Raw genomic sequence first — 20,448 nt, forward strand, 5'->3', positions numbered from 1 at the left:
ATGAGTAATGAAATGAACATTGAATTAATTCTAAAATTAGCAATGACGCGTTGAACGCAGGACGTATACTCCTATTATGAATTTTACGAAAAATGAAAGCAAAATGAGAAAGAATTATATTTTTATTCGATAGAATATAAGCAAGTCGCTAACGTCAATCATGTCGAAACGAAGTTTAGGTTTGACGAGTCCAGACGTCGAACAAGGAACAAATACGCCTACTACGAAGTTCATAAAATGTCGAGCAAAACGAGGGAGAATTATATTTTATATTTATTATTATATTTTTATGTCAAGCGAAATGAGAAAAAATATTTTTATTCGGACAAATTGACAATTCGTTAACGTCAAGTATGCAGAAATAAAATTTCTACGTGTAAACGATTATAAAGTACTATTATAAAATAGTACTATAAAGTATATACGAGCTCAACAAGTTACGAACCGATTAGTATAAATCTTGTCGACAATGAAAACATAATTGCATTAAAAGATGAGTTGTATTTAAAAAGTAGGGGAAGGTAGCCTAATTTGGACCACTGTGGTACCCAAAGATTGATAAAATCTGTGCGATTTTAAATAGGCAACTTGTTATACGTAGATGTAGACGAGGTTAACGCAATCGTGTTTTTGAAGAAACGTCTCGTGGTTACATTGAGAGAAGTGTTATTTGTTTGACTACGAACAAACTTTGTTATTTTGATGTAAGAGTGAAAGCCGTTAATTCGTCCAAACGTAAGTAATTACAGGTCTTATTATATCATCACAAAGCTTACTTATCTATCTATAATTTCCTGTTACAATTTTCTGAGGTTATGTTAGTCTGACGTTTTTGTATAATATTAAGTATAAAATATTCAAGTTGCCGAAGTTGGACCGAAAACAGTTGCCGAAATTGGACCGGTTCAATTTCGACAACCACATTACAACTTCTAGCAGTGATGATGAAGAATATAGAAGTGACAACGAGAGTAAACAATTTAGGAGAGTTCTTGAAGAAATATCACCGCGAGCAAAGAAAAATCAAAATCCAGATGGTCCTTGCTCTTCTTGCAGTGCGCCAATAGCCCAGAAAGCAGTGAAAATAACAAGCAGCCCTTACAAATCGCAGTTAGACCGAATAAACGTAAAAAACTTGAAAAAAATAAGTTCACCAAACTTTGACAAAATGCCGAAACATAAAAAAGAAAATGGTGGTTCATGGTTTTGTACATTGTGTGAAGAAACCAAGGAAGAAAATATGATACAATGTATGAAATGTCGCACTTGGATTCATACTCCGTGTACTGGAGTTAGTACTGCAGTTAAAACGTTCTATTGTTGTAATTGTCGTTAAAAAAGCTAATGGTCCAATTTAGGAAGTTAGCGGTCCAAATAAGGAAACCGGTTTCCTAAATTGGACCGATGACAAGATTTTTTTGAAATTATTTTTTACTATTTTAAATGGTATTTAAAATTTCATAAATGGTTTTATTTTGAAGGTACACTTAGTGAGTTTCTTTTCTACTACTTAATTTTTATTGATACTTCTTCCATGCGTTTATATAGTGAATAATATAAAATTGGTCCAAATTAGGCTACCTTCCCCTATAATGTAAACTTAACGTAATGCAAATAAATGTAACGTAATATAAAATAACGTAAAATACTGAAAAGTAATGTAAGTGTAATTTCAAAACAAAACACAGTGTAACAAGTGAAAAAGATGTTACATCGGTGCATATTTACGAAGAAATTGAGAACCGCTGTCGCAAAGTGCAGCAACGATCGAAGGTGTTAGGAAATATCAGAAAAAGGTAAAAAGAAAGAAAAGGAATCGTGCGGGCAGGAAAAGCGGCGTAGAATATCCGGAAATACATCGCGTACCAATGTCCGTTGCACTTCTGCATCGGTTGGCAAAGTGCATTACCCCTCTGTCGGTGAAGACGGCGTGTGGTATCCCACCATCGTGCAGTTTCTCTCCCACACGCCGTCAAATATGTGTTGCACGATGCAAGACTTGGCGTGCGGCATGCGTAAATGTGCATTGCCATTGCCCCACCATCCAACGGATCCACCAATGGACGTGTGCTACGGATCCGTAATGAAGTCCGCGATCAAAAGCACGTTCCTTTTATCGGAGAACTGAAATATGTGCTCGTACTGTTAAATAAATTCCGCGGGAATCGATTGCCATTTGTTTAGACGCGGAATTGAAATTTAATCTTCGATATTGAAGGGAAAAATATCGCAACGTAAGGAAATTATGATTGTGAACTTCGTGATGATGTTTATGAAATATTTATGAGAGGTATATAAAATGTTACGCGGTGAAATAAATTGTTTGAAAAATATTATAATATTTTTTTAAATTATATCACATTTTGCTTTTCAAACAATTTATTTATCTTTTCACATATCGTGAAATGTGATTACGGGACTAACGATCTCAAGCTCTTCAAAGCTGCAACTTCCAGCATAAAATTTACTTTTTAATTAAAAATAAATAAATCGATACTGATCAATTCTCTCAAATATGCCGGACAAAAGCAAAATGTGGAGTAAAAAATATAAAATGTGGAGTATAAAATCATTGTGACTCGTTGGTAATTTTAGCTTAACCCTTCGCACTCGATGACTCACCACTCCATTTAATATAATAATTTAAATCGTTTGAAATTGAATTACTGAAAGAAACTGAAAGAACTGATAATACACACGTGTTGTATGAACATACTGAAAAATAGCGATAATTGATTTATAAACAAATAATAACATCAAACTTTCTAACTAGAAAATTCTACAATTGCCATCAGCACCGTCCACCATCAGCAAAAATCGCAACACAAAGAATGATTACATCAAGAAAAACAAAAAGTTACTGAAACTCGATGTATAATTACTGTACACGTATTAATGTCGCAATTATAAATGTTATAAAAAGACCTAACAAAAAACAAATATATTTTCCGTAAAATTGACTCGAAGAAAAAGGTCTCCGAAGGTAATGGCTGATGAACAAAAATACCGTACGAATGTCGACGCGAGAGCTGCAGTTCTATAGTGTGCAAAGTGCATTACCCCCCACCTAAGTGCATCACCCCACCACCTGGTGTACCCCCTCCAAACAGGGAATATTCTTGTTGGCTCCCCTCGTCACGGCGAGTTGCATACAATGCATCGACTCAACGATGCACACCGCTGATTCCAGGTAAAGAAAGAGGAGGGATGGTGCAACTGCAAGCCATTTTCCCCCCCTTTGTGCAACCACTTTCGAATGAAAATTCGGAAGATGGAGGGAGACGTAGACGTTGGACGGATACCGAACTACTCGCTTTTAAACTGACTTTTGCCAATTTATTTTTCATGATAATTCTCAGTTTCGTGCAGTGTTTGGACTCAGGTAAGAGGTGGAGAAGAATTTTTGGTCTTTGAGATTTTGGGGTTGTTGAACTTTGGGACTTTTGAAGGTGGGGATTTGGGAATTTTCGAAATCGAGGGGTTTGAGATCTCGGGGCGGTAGAATTTTGGTATTTTGGGAGTTCGGGGCGTTGGAGTTTTGGAACTTTGGAAGTTGGGGATGTTGAAATTTCGGGACTTGGAGATTTCGGAATTTTGAAATTAGGGGACGTTGAAATTTTGAAACTTTGGAACTTGGGGACGCTGGAAATTTGGAACTTTGGAACTTGAGGACGTTGAAATTTTGGAACTTGGAGATTTCGGAATTTTGGAACTAGGGGACATTGAAATTCTGAAACTTTGGAATTAGGGGACGTTGAAATTTTGAAACTTTGGAACTTGGGGACGTTGGAAATTTGGAATTTTGGAACTTGGGGACGTTGGAAATTTGGAACTTTGGAACTTGGGAATGTTGAAATTTCAGGACTTGGAGATTTCGGAATTTTGGAACTAGGGGACATTGAAATTTTGAAACTTTGGAACTTGGGGACGTTGGAAATTTGAAACTTTGGAACTTGAGGACGCTGAAAATGTAGAACTTTGGAACTTGAGGACGTTGGAAATTTGGGACGTTGAGAACTGAGGACGTTGGAATTTTAGAACTTTGGTACTTGAAGACGATAAAATTTTGCAATTTTAAAATCTTGAAACTTTAGGGTTTGGGGGCATCGAAATTTTGCAACTTTGGGAATTCAAGACTTGCAGATTTGATATATTTGAATTTTAAGACTATGAGATTTTGTTTAGAAGTTGGGAAATTTTAGAAATTTTGAAATTGTGAAGGTTTGAGACTTTGAGACCCTGGAAGTTTGGTACTTTAGAACCTTGAAATCATTTACCTAATTTTAGGACTTGGAAGTTTGGTACTTTAGAACCTCGAAATTATTTAATTTTAGGACTTTGAGACTTTGATCTAATCTTTAAATTTTTAGATGTTTGAAATTTTTGAATTTGCAGTTTTGCAATCTGACAACTTTCGTGCTTTAAATAATGGCAACCAAATGAACTAAAAATCACCATTTTGGAAGATCGATCTTGGGTCACACAAGTTTTACCCTGAAAAAAGTATAAAATAAAGTTCGCTTGCCCCCTAAGAGATAGCAAAACAAATTTAATTTTCTTCCATAAAAGTATGGATATTTGTTTCCAAAAGTTCATAGCCGTTTAGAGACAGATTGTTCCATCTCTGTGGCAAGGTTAAACTATATTTTCAAGTACATCGTCACTAACCATTGGGAAAACCGAAGTTTCTTGTTGAAGGGACGAACTCAGGTCAGATTTCGGGTATGGTCCCGTTAGTAAACGGAATTTCTTAAATCCTAAGGAAATTTGGGGTTTAAGACCATCTGACGATGGCTAAAACTACCTGACATTGTTCCTTTCAATTCCTCAGTGAATAGCACTTCTGAAACTTCAGAAACTACAACTTGAAAATTGGTTGTACGAAAGTCTTGCGATATTAATTCAATTTAAGTCTTGTTTCGAATATTTGTTGGATACCGTTGGAATTTGTATGCCACCGGTATACGAAGTTAAGGAACTTCTAATCAACTCTAATTGTATTTAATACAATATTAACGTTCAATAATATCTAATATATCATAGTTTTTATTTCAATGTTATCAAAGTTTTCGGTAATGAATGATCATTTTTTATGAACTATAAACTATAATCTTATTTTTTACTAATTAATAGTTGTTATTAAATTTACAGATAAGAGTTTACATACTTGAAACTTGCAAAAATATTTCTTCTATATAACATCGAAAAATGAAATTATATAATCATTTGTATAATGATAATTATACATATAATGTAATTATTAGTTAAAACGTTTTAACTCGTGTCTGCACGAGGTTCGCGAATTTTCAGCCGCCATTTATACGCTGGGCCCTTTTGCGAAGATTGGTGCTCGAACCTGCCCCTTCAGCCACCATATGTGCACGTACGTTTACCTACAATAGGTACGCGTGTAAATCAGCTACACGATCCTTGTGTTCGTGAAACGCGCCATTTTCGATGTGCGGTCCATTCCTAACATCGAATCGAATTTCTAACATAGAAGCGTCGTTTCTTCAATTTTTAGGAACGAAACAGTCGAATTTGAAATGAAAAAATTGTCTTGTATTTTACAAACGAAGTAGGCAATCTTTAGCATTAGTCAGCAAACTACATTTCTGTCGATAACTACAATCAAAATGTTTGAAATAATTTTTTACTAAATTATTACCATTTGGTAACCGGTTTCCTTATTTAGACCGCTAGCTTCCTAAATTGGGCCATTAGCTTTTTTAACGACAATTACAATAATAGAACGTTTTAACTGCAGTACTAACTCCAGTACACGGAGTATGAATCCAAGTACGACATTTCATACATTGTATCATATCTTCTTCCTTGGTTTCTTCACACAATGTACAAAACCATAAACCACCATTTTCTTTTTTATGTTTCGGCATTTTGTCAAAGTTTGGTGAACTTATTTTTTTCAAGTTTTTTACGTTTATTCGGTCTAACTGCGATTTGTAAGGGCTGCTTGTTATTTTCACTGCTTTCTGGGCTATTGGCGCACTGCAAGAAGACGAAGGACCATCTGGATTTTGATTTTTCTTTGCTCGCGGTGATATTTCTTCAAGAATTCTCCTAAATTGTTTACTCTCGTTGTCACTTCTATCTTCTTCATCATCACTGCTAGAAGTTGTAACGTGGTTGTCGAAATTGAATCGGTCCAATTTCGGCAACTGTTTTCGGTCCAACTTCGGCAACTTGAATATTTTATACTTAATATTATACAAAAACGTCAGACTAACATAACCTCATAAAATTGTAACAGGAAATTATAGATAGATAAGTAAGCTTTGTGATGATATAATAAGACCTGTAATTACTTACGTTTGGACGAATTAACGGTTTTCACTCTTACATCAAAATAACAAAGTTTGTTCGTAGTCAAACAAATAACACTTCTCTCAATGTAACCACGAGACGTTTCTTCAAAAACACGATTGCATTAACCTCGTCTACATCTACGTATAACAAGTTGCCTATTTAAAATCGCACAGATTTTATCAATCTTTGGATACCATAGTGGTCCAAATTAGGCTACCTTCCCCTACGTTCTCCGCAGTAAATTATTAAGGGACAATATGCGATCCTTTTCTAATTCGTCGAATCAATATCATATACAAGTATAACATACAAAACAAATTCTATATCTACATATGGCTATTGTCTTCAAATACCGCCGCTATCATTGTGAAGAACATCAAAGGGTTCTATAAATGATCCCCAAATTCTATGTAGACGGTTTGCGTCGTTAAGACACCGTAAACGTTTCACAGCAAATTGTAGAAAATTATAGATGCGAACGTGCACCTTTCTTCTGTTATATCGCGGTAAAAACGTCCTGGGAAAGGAGTAACATCTTTTCTGTGACCGTTACAGTCCTAATTTCGACCCATCAAACGATTGTCCTATTTTAACGCGGCGTAACCGCAAGAGACATCGTTTCTATCCTATTCTCCATCTGCTCGCATGCTAATCTAACGAGGCAACCGTTAGAAACGATACCGGCCGCAATAAGCTTGGTAAATGAATTATATTACGGTAATAAACACTTTCACTAGCTAGTAAAGTAACGGTGAAAGGAAAAAAGTTAATAGATTTCGGTACAAAATTTCTTTACCTGCGGTTTATGATCAGAGAAAATGGCACCTTGTTAGTGTGTAAAATGTTTTTGTAAAGGGGGTATTAACGCTTTAATGGCCGCTTATGTAGTCAAACGTCGTCAGGACCTGGAATTTTTTAGGAATATAAAAAAACTTTATGTAAATTTATGAAATAATTCAACGTCTGCAAGCATATACGTAAAACAAATGAAAACAATAACAATTAGGACGCATTTGATATAACAAACTTAATATTTTCTTTTGTGTGACAATTACTAATACAACCATCTACGTTCATGAAATAAAAAAATCTAAAACCTACAAACATATCACACATATGTGTAAGTAGCCATCAAAATTTAAGAGTATAGAATCAAGAATTATGAGAGAAAAGGGTTTTAAAAATGGACTATGTATTTTGAAATGTAGAGATCGTATTTGATGGGAAAATTGTTTAAGTAGATTGTTTATGTGAGCTTGGGTGAAAGTAGTTGTTCAAGATCTGAAGGACCCTATATGGTGAACCACAGTTTATGAAATTCTAAGTGCACACATTTTCAAGATTTCAAAGACAAGTTGCAGAAATAAGCAAAACCCAAAGTTGCAAACTTCTCTAGTCCAAAGGTAGATAGGTTCTTACAAAGAATCTAAAAAATCCGAGAACTCCTAAGAAATTTCCAAAAATCTTAAAGTTGTATGATGATCATAAAGTCCCACAGTTTTAAAATTCTAAAACTACAAAGTCTCCAAACAGTATTATTATCGCAAGATATAACGCCTTTATTTTATACCGACATATAATAAAAGATATGTAACATTTCTTGATGTCGTTTCATCTTTTTATGTCCTGCTGTCACCTTTACTTTATCCCGCATTATTCAATGATCAACTTTTCCTTTCCTACACTACGTTTATCTTAAACCGCTCATTTTATAAAACAACAACCGAAAAGACAAAAAATCTGCAAGAAAAGATAGAAAATTTGCTGAAAATATCTGAAAATACGTATGAAGTAAGAAAATTTTCAAAAGATTGCGAAACGTAGAATTCGAGGAAATCTTGGTATACGTATTGTCATCGCAGTTTTTATTCTATCTTCCTCGTCGCGATTTCACGCTGGGATAATGGATTCCCCGATCCTTTGGATGCGCTCGTTAACACGGTATTCGAAACGGTTGCAGCTGCCATACTGGAAACGGTGATAAACCAGCCTACCTAGCAGCCGACTAGAACCTAGCCCACTTCCAAAGCCAGGGAAATCGCTAAGAAAACAGGGATCGAAACGCGGTTTGAAAAGCGGAAACATAATAGATCCTTCGCATCTTTTGGAATAAATTTTCCTCGACTGTCAGTCAAACTTTGACGGTCAGAGAAGGTTACAGAAAGAACTTGAATCGGGAAATATTTTTGTAACGAGTTCATTTGTGAATTATAGTAACGAGTACAGTATTTTTTAGCGAGATTATGTTTTTACAGAAAGTAGTGAGAGAAAATTTTCTGGGTTATGTGAAAATTGTAGCTTGTCTTCGTAAACTTAATTTTTTAAATCTTTTTGTGCCTTGAAGAGGGTTGTGTCTTAAAGAAACATGATGTTGAAGTAAATAATTTTTAACCGAGACTAAACACTGAATAAAACAAGATCATTAAACTAATAAAACAAGATCGTTAAACTAATTTTTTAAGATAGTTTATTAAACAGCTTTCTTAATGAAATATAATGTACATGTGTACTTGCGTGCATATTAAAAATTTTGAAATCTGAAAAATCCACGAATGTGAAAGATTTTAAAATCCGAAAATGAAACTTGATAAAAATGAAGCTTCGAATCCGAAACGATTGTCCTCGTTCGAAAGAAGATGTTGCACCCGAGTATTTTGCGAGGTTGCTGACTCATAGTGAAATTTTTCATAGCCAAGATGTCCTCGAAAATAGGCGCGATCGTTGGCCCCGCGACTAATCATTCGGTAGGAATTATACCGGGTCATTCCTTTCCCCAATCTGGCGACCTTCGTATAAATCTTATTCCGCGGGACGCTCGTTTCTCGCCAGTCAGAAACGTAATTCCCAATTCCCGCGGGCATAAAGCTGCTCCCGGGAAGAAAAGCGAAACGACGCGGCTCGGATTCGAATTTTCTCGACGAGAAACGCGTATAATCGAGAGCCACGGCCGATTATTCGTACGCGAAGGGCCAAGGATTTATTGCTCGTGGAATAGTTTTTCTAGGCCAACGTGCTAGGATAGAGAAATAGGGGAATGGTTTCGAAAAAGAGGGGGGCGAAAAAGACGTGGAGGAAGGGAAGAGGGCATCCGCGGGCAATGCCAGCTGCGCTACCGTAACATAACGAAACCTAAACGCACAGGCGCCTTCTACCAATAGGAACCAACTGTTCATTAGACTGTTGGTACAGGCTGTTCCAAATTGTCTACGATCACGACCGAATGCGAGGGTGTAACGAAAGATTAGATCTTGCCGGAGTTCTCGATGCTTCTTGGAGACCTCCGACGATTCAACTACATTTGATGCTAACACTGGAATGCACTTAATTTAGAATTAAATAAAATTGCAAAGTAAATAGACTAAACCATATAGTTTAAACCATATGTGAATATACACGTGAAATTATAGAATAAAATCGTACAAAAATTAATTCTTCATGTTGATGAATATCAACAGTTTCGGAAAAAGCACCCTAACAAATAGTGAAACTTGTGGAGCATTTGACCGTTTTGGTAGTTTTAGCATTGATAATTGATACGCTGGAAATTTTTGCAAATTTCGAATGTAAAAATTTCAGCTGTACTGGGTCTGTTTTTAACCGACCCTGAATTAATGTATTTTTAAGGATGAACAAAAAATGCAAACGAAAAATGATCATACTGCGTTCTAAATAAAAATTGAGACTTTAGAATCTTTGAATAAAATATTAATATATTAATAGAATATTGGAATATCTCTACCAAATATTAAATTGAGGTAATTAATATAATAAGAAGAAAAATCTAGTCCAGAATTCTGAATTCAATAGAAAATATAGTTTTTCAACGAAAGGATTGCTAAATCAGTTTTTAGAACGTTCCTGAACACATTTAGGAATTCATTCTAAAAGAAAAAACACAAAATTCTATATTATGTTGCAGCAAAGTTCATAAAGCTTGTCTGTTTAATACTAATTTTATTTAAAGTGATTTTGAAGGAATAATCACAGTGATTCTTTGAATACTTGTTGCAATTTTGAGAATATTTATTGTACACAGCATGATGTTAAAAAATTGCTTATAAAAAGGCAACAAAATGTCGATAACAAAAATTAATATATTACTAGTGAATACGTTTGCATTGCTAAAAAATATCTGAACATCGACATGAACTTAGATTTGACACCATTCACACCAAAAAAAATAAAAAGAAAAATGAATTAGAAACATTGACATTATCCTGCTCTCTTATAAATAAATTCGTGTATTCGAAAATTTATTTCGGGCAATAGGAAACAAAATGAGCGTCGAGGAGTACCGATCAATACACTTCACTTCGGTAGAAAATTCCGTTTCTCCTTGAAATCTAATAAATTATTTACCAATAGATTAAACAGAAAAAAAATATTTGGTCGTATAAAGTCATTGTTAAATACATCGGACAAGATTTATTAATAATTTTTCAACGCCGACAATGCAAATGTAATGCAGAGGATAAGATTAAACGAAAAACTGCTGATAATTGTATTCGAATAAAAAGTGTTGTAACCGTAAGGAAACTAAAAGTATGCAAATTGGTGATGGTGCCAAAAAAGCCTCTAGCGACAGATGCGATGCCGAATTTCGTACTTTGGAAGCTGGTAAACAGAAATCGCAGCTGCTGTGCTGGCAAGTTAGAAATCTCCTAAACCCTAACTTATCGACTGCCATCACGTTGGTAATTTATTCTAACTCGTAAGAAACATCCTATTTATAATGCAAAATACTTTAATCAATCGATCTTACGGTACGCTCGTTTACTCGAAACTTTCTTCAATAGAAATTCGGACGTACACGCTTTTATAAATATTTATTCCACTCTTCTGTTATTTTGTAAACATTTTATGATTTATCCTTTACACAAGAAAAATGATTTAAAGTAAAATTAAATGCAGAGAGTACGTTTTTTGTTCAGATATTAATAGTTCTAAGTTTCTTTATTATTAACTTAGACCACGTTACCGATCGGTATTTCAATTTTCAAAGGATATCAAAATAGATGTTTTATTTATATTGCTATAATATTTAAAACGCCTATTCACGAAACGTTAATATTAAACATTTTAAATTTTGCAAAACTAGACCGACAAGTTCATAAAATGAACATTTGTAGTATTTTTTGTTACGAAAGTCAATTTTTTCTATTTCTTGCTAAAAAAAATTGCTAAAGAGAGAGTACCCGGTTCACATATGGGTTAGGCAGCCAATTTTTTCACGCAGAAATATTTTATTTTCGTGGCATCGTATGAATCGTGGTTGCAGATTGCACTTCTGGTACAACCAGAGTGAAATGTGTACAAAATCGCAGCAGCTGCGAATCCAACGGACTGTATAGTCGCTTCCCAATTCATTTTCCGTTGGATTTTCCCTGGTCCCTTGCCCTATTCAGAAGGGATCGGGACAAACTGCAGGAAGATCTATTGGCGGAAAATGTAGGTAGCAGTGACTAAAACGATAAATCAATACTCAGGAAACAAAAGCATAATTAATCCTCGTTCATAGTTTGAGCCAGCTTCATCCGGAATAAAAATCCAATACTTTTACGTTATCTTTTTATTTAAAAAACTCTGAAACTTCAACTAAAAAAATTGTATCGTCAGTTAAAATACCGGTGAAACCGATTTGCAACAGATTTTTAGTTTACAGTGTTTCTTACAGGATTAAATAATTAATTCTATTAATCATGTTAGTAATACTCGTTTATGTTGTATATTAAAGGGCCATGTTGTTTAGATGCATCTTTTGTCGATACTTTATTTTACAAGTTAACAATATTTAAATGAATCAGAAATATTTGGTAAATTTTTCATTAATTATGTAAATTAGTTGATTCTAAAATGTATTGTAAGAAAAATTGTAATACAGATTTGATACGATGGTTAAAATCGTGTGCTCTGATAACTAGTACATAATAATTAGTAATAATAATTTGATACTAATTAAAAATAAAATCAGCAAATGTCGAAAAACACGATTCACTGAATTTGTAACAATTTAAATAAAAAACAAATTAACCGAGCGCTTGAATTTGCGATATGTGCCGACATATGTCATATGTATTTGTGATATATCAACAAATATGTATATCACAAGAATAAATATATATTAAAAAAAAATATTTGACAAGCAGCTAGTCAGAACAGTGAAAAAATTGTCAGAGCTTATCATATTTCATCGTTATCGTCAAGTAATAAAGGGAAGCAATAAGTTTTAAGACTCAGCAAGCATTTCCTGTAGATTCGACTGCTTTTGCACAGGCTAGAAGAGCCTTCGTAATATCCTGTGGCTAAGTTTCCTTTCCATACGTCTCTAAGGACGCCCCCATTAAACGGTGGACAGGGGTAATCGAATAGTTCTAAGCTACCGGAGGGTCAGAATAGGCGTTCTAAAATTGGGAGGGGTACATAGGGGAACACGAAAACCGGATGGCACGTTGAAATGTAGTCGACTACATTCTGAATATCCAATTCTTCATTTCTGAACATGATTTTTATTTCGATCGTAATATCACTTCCCTCCTCGTTAAATTCCTGGAGCGCTGCAACAAATTTAATATTTGCAAGGTGCAGAAATTTAATACTCCTCTAGAGAGAATATTTAATAACATACGCTATGGGACAAAACTCCTTATCAAAAACATTAAAGAGTAATTGTAACTAAAGAGAAATGAAGTATTTCTCGGAACTTAATGTTCGAAAATAATTTGTCTCCTTTCATCGTAGATTTCTAACTAATCAAGATAATAATTTATACGCAAGACAGCAGAGACAGTTCCGTTGTAGTTGGACCGTTCAAGTTATGACGCAAAACACCATTTGGAACAGGATGGTACCTTCGTCCAGCAGCGTAATTAAACATAATAAAGCCATTATTCTATTAATAAACCTGTAGTCGATCTCTTCCACTGAGTGCCAATTATGAGTTATATAATGTATTTCTAAGTAATTGATCGTTATTTACAAGTTCCATCCAACGATGCCGCTAAAGCTGGGCAGGTGAATAGAAGCAACATGGACGCAATTTCTTCTTTTTCCAACCTCTTACCTTGAGCACCCTGACCCTGGCCACATTGGCAGCTGTCTCACTCCACCCCTTTTGTAGGCATAGCACTGCTCTAACGTAAGAACGGATTTGTCTATCCCTGCACGGTTTGCAGTAGCTTCTATCAAAAATTCATCTCATCTTTTTTGTCGATACTCATTGCATTCTATAATAGAATGTTGCAACAGGATTTTTTAATTAGGAAACGGATGCTTTGATATTCTTATTTGTTTCAAAAAATGTAAAGAAATTTTGTAACTATTAAATGAAGTCGCAACCTGGACCTATGATATATTGAAAAAATTTAGTACAGAATAAAATTGAAGAAATTTTTAAACGTATAGCTTTGTCTCTCTCCTGAAAAGGGAGAGGACTTTACAAAGCTTGATTTTCTATATTCTTTAAGATTTTACATTTCGTACGACTGTAAACAGAGAAAGTTAAATTTTCTTACAAGATGGAGATCACTTTCATTACAAACGGTTCTTATAAAAATATTTGAATATCGTGGATTTGTTTAAGAAATCTGATACTCGTTTCTAAAATTACGTACTCATTTTCCCGGTTATATATTTTTCGAATGTAACTGTGACTAATGTGCAAGTCGCTCGAACCTATGACCGTTTAATGCATCGTTGCATTCTCATAGGTGTTCAAGGCTAAAGCGTATCGCAACGCCCGAAATCGAAGAATAATTCAACGGCGATAGTTTGCGAGCGTATGAATGCAAATCGAAAAGATACGAATCTACGCGCAGCATCATTCCCATCGAGGCTGTTTGAAAGAAACAAGAAAGAAGGTCCGATAGATTGTCGCAAGAATCTCAATATGCATGTGAACGACGGTGTAAGTTAGAGGAGCAAGGAACTCGTTAACGGTGGTACCATACGTCGAAAACACCCGGTAGATTCCTGCAGGAACCGAACGCGCAACGGCGCAAGAAAGAGCGAGGAAAACGGTGCGTCGACGAAACGGTGGGAGAAAGAGAGTACACACTGACACGCTGACGCGATGCACACGCACGATTGTACGCACACGCGTTTCTTGGTAGACGTACACGCATGCTCGTGTGCGTCCTCGCGCGAGCACGCTGTGTGCACGCGAAAACGAGCGAGCGAGCGAGCGAACGAACGCGTACACGCAGACAAGCACGTTGCCGGCTGCGAAAACCGGCGTGCAAAAATCGTCCAATCGGGAATAGAGGCGTGAGTCGGTGGGGTGAGCCACGTGGTGTATCCCGGACGAATCAGGGGCGAGGCGGTCGCGAATTTCGAGTCGGTTTCCCGCTCGGCGCTCAGGACTTCTAGTCTGCTAGAGCAAGATGGACAGTTAGAGGGAAAAAAAGAGGGAGAAAGTGCAACAAGCGCCTAGCAAGGAGGTACGGGACAGTCGTATGACTACTTAAAAAGGAGCGAGCAAGAGGGAAGTCAGGGTGGAAAAAAAGGGAGAAGAGGCGACGAGTTTGCATCGCGTTGCCCCCCAGGACACGCGAAAGAGGGAACGAGAGAGCGACGAAGGAGCAAACGGGGTAACGACGAAACGCGACGAGAAGGAGAAAGAGAAAGAAAAGGCCGAATGAGAGTGCCCCTCAGACGTTGTGTCGTGGTCTAGCCAAAGAGACAAGAGCCCGGTAGGAAGGTGCGTCGTGGTCGCAAACAGAGGAGAGAAGAGGAGAGAAAGAAAGAGAGGAGGAGTCGCTGGGCACACGGTGAATCGTCGAGAGAACGGTCAACTTCGCGTCCCTTAACCTTAAAAAAATCTCAAGAGTCGTTCCTGAAGAAGAGGCCAACGTAGTCGTGGAGTTCGTAGTCCGCCTGATCGGTCGTCGCACAACAGAGTCATCCTCGTCGGTCTGCAAAGATCGAACTTGGCTCCAGGGACATCCACTACAACCGGAAACGCACGCCAGGTTTGTGTACTACCGGTGCCGAGTCGACGTGACAGAGAGTCGTTGTACAATCTCGGAGCGAGCGGGAAATAGGCAGCCGTTCACGCAGAGGAAACGAAGAAAGGAGAAAACAAAAGATACTCGTATACAGGCAGGAACGCTTGGAAGATCCGTTCGAGATATTTACGAGAAAAGCCTCTTGTGTCCCGTTCGTTTTTGTTTTTTTTTCTGTTTGGGTGTGCCAGCGAGAAAATCACGCCGAGTATCGAGCGAGAAAGACGATCGTGTTCGCCAGGATATTCGGGGATCGAGTAAATCGACCGTAGAAGGAAAGATCCTGACAAAAGCGCGCTCTCGTGTTCGTTCCCATCTGCGTGACAAACAGGAGTCGTCCAACGTCGTGACCGTGGTCGTGGTCGTGGTTATCCGCGTGATTCGTCGTCGAGAAACCAGGAGTAAACGTGCGGTGCTCGTGTCGTCCGCGTCATCGAGTTCGTTCGCGATCTCAGTCGGTGAGGTCTCCCTTTCGTCTCGTGATCTCCTGGTGCGAAATATCGCTCGGTTTTTCGCGTGCTCGTGATCGTCCCAGCTGGTGGAAATCATCGCCAGCGATCGTTCCGTTCCGTTACGAGTCTCGCGCCATCGAGAGCAACGAGTTTTCCGAGCCACGTGACCGAGACCGTTAATCTCGAGGAAAACTGCCACCATAGCATTCAAGACCGAGCCAACCACCATGTCGAAGCTCTACGTGGGCAATCTGCCGTCGGACTGTAACGAGAGTGCCCTCAGACAACTGTTTCAGGATCATAATTTGTCGTGTACCACGATCCTGGTCAAACGAGGCGGCTACGCTTTCGTCGACTGCACCGATCAATCCGTAGCCGATCGTGCGATCGACAAGCTTAACGGTGAGTTCATGAATCAACGATCGATCAGATAACCGCTTGGATAGATCGCTTCGCTAAGCTTCTGTGTCACGTTTAGCCCGTATCGGCTGTTGCTACGCCGATATACCTTGTACAAAGATGCTTTTTACTAATGCTGATAATGTGTGCCCGCCGCTGCCGCTACTATTACGCCACAAGGCCTGCTGTCAGCGTTCCATCAACGAACGAAGGAGGAGAATCTTCGCGATGGGACACGCAATGGACCTAACGGACGCTTGATCGTTTAGCTAACGAAACGCTACGCTTTTAACGCTTTATGCAATATTGTACATTTGGCTGCAATCATTCGTTGCGATCGGCACGCACCAAAATTGTCACGGTTGCAATACCGATCGAAAGTCGAGAATCGTACGTGCCGATTGTAAACGCTTGTACATATATACATACGCTTTTTTTTTTCATTAGTTTGTAAGATATTGCAAGTAGAAATATAAAGTTTGGCACGCTTGTATATACGCTTTACACCATTTGCTGCCTTACGTTTCTCTCTTCCTGTACCTAGATCGAAAGATCGATTTTCTGTATATATATCTGCACCCCGAAGCTAAAGTATGTTATTAAATCACCCCTTTGAACTTTAGACCTCCTTATCTTATGGTATTGTATTAAAAGTTGAACGATCTATTCGGAGTAAACTTTTACCATCGGAAAGAATTTGTTATCGAAAATGTCATATTTCTTATAACACCGGACTTACGGTCTCAGGGTTCAGATATATAAACTTCGATTCTACGTATTTCCTCGATAACCTATATTTGTACAGTAAGAGGCAACTTCACGCTGTTATTCAATGAATCGATCGTCACTTATATTCCTTCGCGAAAGAACAATCGCGTTCTATCGTTGATCGTCCAATTTTCATGTAACCAGAAAAGATGTCATGAGAATAAAAAAAAGTGGCCTATCGATTCATTGGAACTATCGCGTATAAATATGTATGTGTATAACGGGAACAAAGGAACGTTTGTGAATGAAACGCCTTGAAACGAACAACCACTGGTCGTTGTCTATCGGTTTGAGAGTCCCTGGTCGCGACCTTGAAAATGCTTCCGCCGAAAAAGATTCATCTTTTCATTTTCATCGAATGACTTGCGTGGAAAGAATGTACCCTTCGATTGTTGACAACGTTTTAAATATTGCGGTATTTTCGTTCGGTTAGATAACCTCGTTAATCCGTAATCGTGCTAAGTATTCGTACGAGAATGAAGAGAAAAAAAGAAAGGTTGTTTCAGAAATTCCTCTTAATAACGGCGGGAGAGACTATACTCGTGTCGTGTGGAAAACTTATCCACGTGGTGCAGAGGCGCACGCATCAGCAAGATGGCGGAGCCGGTTATACCGGCAAGGTCACGCGTGTGGGTTTCGTCTTTGAGATAAGTTTCTGATAATCGCCCGTGTCGCTTCCAACGAACTGTCGTCGATCGATACGATTACTCCAGTGCTCGTTCGTAATAATAGTAATTTTTCGTATTGAAAAGAGAGAACGAATAAATAGGAATCGCGATATCATCGTTCTACCGATAACCGCGTTGTTAATCGAATTGTTTGGAATTCGATTACGGCGAGGACTGTCGACATTTTGATAACGTGTACAGTAATATGCAGTCTTGTAATATACAGTTTAAATCGATTTCGGTTCCTTTGATCCTCGTTTCTGACGACCATGTAAATATGTGCATAAACGCTTTGACGAATTATTTTCACGTTGTCTAATAATAACGATGTATTTGTAGAGTTAAACTTCTTTTGTAGGGAATAGTGATTGAGACAAATAACGTTCAGAAATTCTTCTAAATTTAAATAACAGAGTTTAGAGACCTTGGAGCTTCTTACCTCTGAAATTTCGAAAACTTGGAAAATTTAGAAACTCGAAAAGAATTTCAGATGTTCAAATTTTTTAGCTACAAAGCTTCGCACGTGTATTCTAATTAGAAAATATAAATAACTGGAAATATACGATCTGATTACATAAATAATAAAGTGATCACTCATACATAAGAACTAAATAAATGTTTCAACCTATCACCTATACAAACTTGTCAACTTGTATCCAATGATTGACAGGAAACATATTTATTTTGTGTTTACTTTTAACTCGTGTATATACGTTATATAATTTTACTTATTTATTCGACAATCAAAATGTACATATACCTATCGTTTGACTGTGATCGTTTTCTACTTTACATTTTCTAGCTAATTAGCAACACCTTACAACTAATTAACATGAGTATAAGTAACCAAAATCGTTTTTAAACGTTTTAGAAACTCATTTCAGAATCAATTTTCTTCTCTTTTACAGTGGTATAGCTATTAAAAATAATATTCTGTTTCATTATAACCTTAAATGGTAGGAATAGTAGTGCATATTCGATAACGCTTCCCAAAGAAAAATGGCGGTATAAGGAGGTCCTACTGGTACACATAAAAATTTTCAAGAGTCTAATAAGCAGATATTTAAATTAAAATTGCCTTGGGAGAAAGCATACAATTCCTAATTATTCAATGAAAACAAGCAAATTAATTTTAATTAAATTCTTTGCAAATTTTAATTGGATCTTTATTTTAAAGAACTTCCGACATCAACATCATATACGACTATTCGATAATTAAAAAATAAAATGTACATAAAAGTCACGGTTAAAAATTTGTACCCCTTTGCTCCAAGTAATTTGCGACACCGTGATGTCTTCAACTATTAGAACTCGAAATTTGGATTAATAATATTCCTCGCTATCGAACAAGTTAAAGCAGAAGTTGTATTCGTTATCAGTCGTATTTACCGATGTTCCAACATTTCAATTCGTTCTTCACGAAATTAATTTTGTACGTAAAACGTTATTACGCTAAGCAAATCCTGACCCTACGTACTGAATTACATCCTCGCCCGGAGATGTTAGATCGATACCTCGGCCAGAGACGACCCATGCCAGCATGTTGGCGATTCTCCCGCCTAAAAAACATGGTCAAGGTCGCGTCTGTACGCGTGACGTATGGTTTCCCACTAGCTCCATGTCGAGGTTAAAATTTACGTCTACTTCGTCTCGGCTTGGCCGTCGAAATCGGTTAGTCACACTCGTCATACGCGACACTGCTATATTAAATCGAGTAAATTCGGAACATAAATTTCTTTAATGACTTTATAACTGCTGTACTCGTATCGATGTGTGTCGACATGGACTGCAAGTGAAGTCTCGCTATATGGCCGTTCGGATGAGGCAGGGAAACAGTTGTGATGAGGGTTCTATATGGTGATTAACACCCTGTCACCAATCGTTCGATTATTTCTGAATTCGCAATTTTGACAATTTTAAAATTTCCAGATTCGAAAAAGTTCACAATTTTTCTATTTATAAATTTAGCGAGTCTAAATTTCTGGAGTCGAAGTTTGAAATGTCCAGATTTGTAAATTTGACAACTTCTAAATCTCTGAATTTGGCAATACTTCGATTATGTAGGTGCACCACAAGTGTCCCGATACGAAGGGGAATATCATGAACAAAAGGAAGCCGTATCGCCAGACTATATTATAGACATATCAATCGATACATTTACAGTCCTAACACTACATCGTTTCATTAGCCAGAACATTAAAATATGGGATTCAGAATTAGAAATTGTATTACATATAATGACGAACTACCATTAATGTGGCTGAATAATAAATGCAAAATGAGATAATAATACAAAAGGGGGAGGAAAAGAAATAGTATTCATTTTTCTATCCGGAGAACCTCAATTTAGCTGACAGCCGCTAACAAGACTACTTAATGCATGTAATTGCAGACGGATTCGTGTGGAAAGACCGCAGACTGTCGTTCGTGACGATCCCTCAACCTGTCGGATGCCAATCGACTAGTAATTGACTGTCAATTCACTTCCTGAGTCTGTAAATTTCGAAAATTCCCTACTAAATCTTCTACTTAGTTTTCTAAGTTGCAAAATTTAAAAACATGTAATTCCTACACTCTCCCCAATTTAAAAATGAAATACGTCTAAACTCGTGAACTTCTGAACGTTTAAATTAGGAAATCTACAATATCTCCTAAATTAAAAAACTCGAAAATGAAAAATTAAATGAAATTAGAAAGATGAAAATTAAAATTTAAAATCAGAAATAGTCAAGTCCCTAAATTCCCAAATGTATATATTGGTAAATTAAGCAATAATTTTGTACCAAAGAATCGGAAGGTATGCGAGCAGTTAAAAAATGTGGACAGGCACGCAAA

At 36.9% G+C, this 20,448-nt stretch overlaps 1 protein-coding gene across 2 annotated transcripts in view; it reads left to right on the top strand.

Moving 5' to 3' along the window:
- Window positions 1–14,723: 14,723 nt before the first annotated feature.
- Window positions 14,724–20,448, top strand: part of Imp (IGF-II mRNA-binding protein) — a 122,539-nt gene continuing 116,814 nt past the window's right edge. Inside the window, exon 1 of one of the 2 annotated variants that reach the window (XM_076533712.1) lies at window positions 14,724–16,180. In XM_076533712.1, coding sequence (XP_076389827.1) covers window positions 16,006–16,180 — 175 coding nt within the window. In that variant the 5' untranslated portion in view covers window positions 14,724–16,005. The remainder of the gene's footprint in view (window positions 16,181–20,448) is intronic. The other variant, XM_003704864.3, reaches the window with a different exon arrangement.

This window comes from Megachile rotundata, chromosome 1, assembly GCF_050947335.1.
Source record: "Megachile rotundata isolate GNS110a chromosome 1, iyMegRotu1, whole genome shotgun sequence".
Classification (NCBI taxonomy): domain Eukaryota; kingdom Metazoa; phylum Arthropoda; class Insecta; order Hymenoptera; family Megachilidae; genus Megachile; species Megachile rotundata.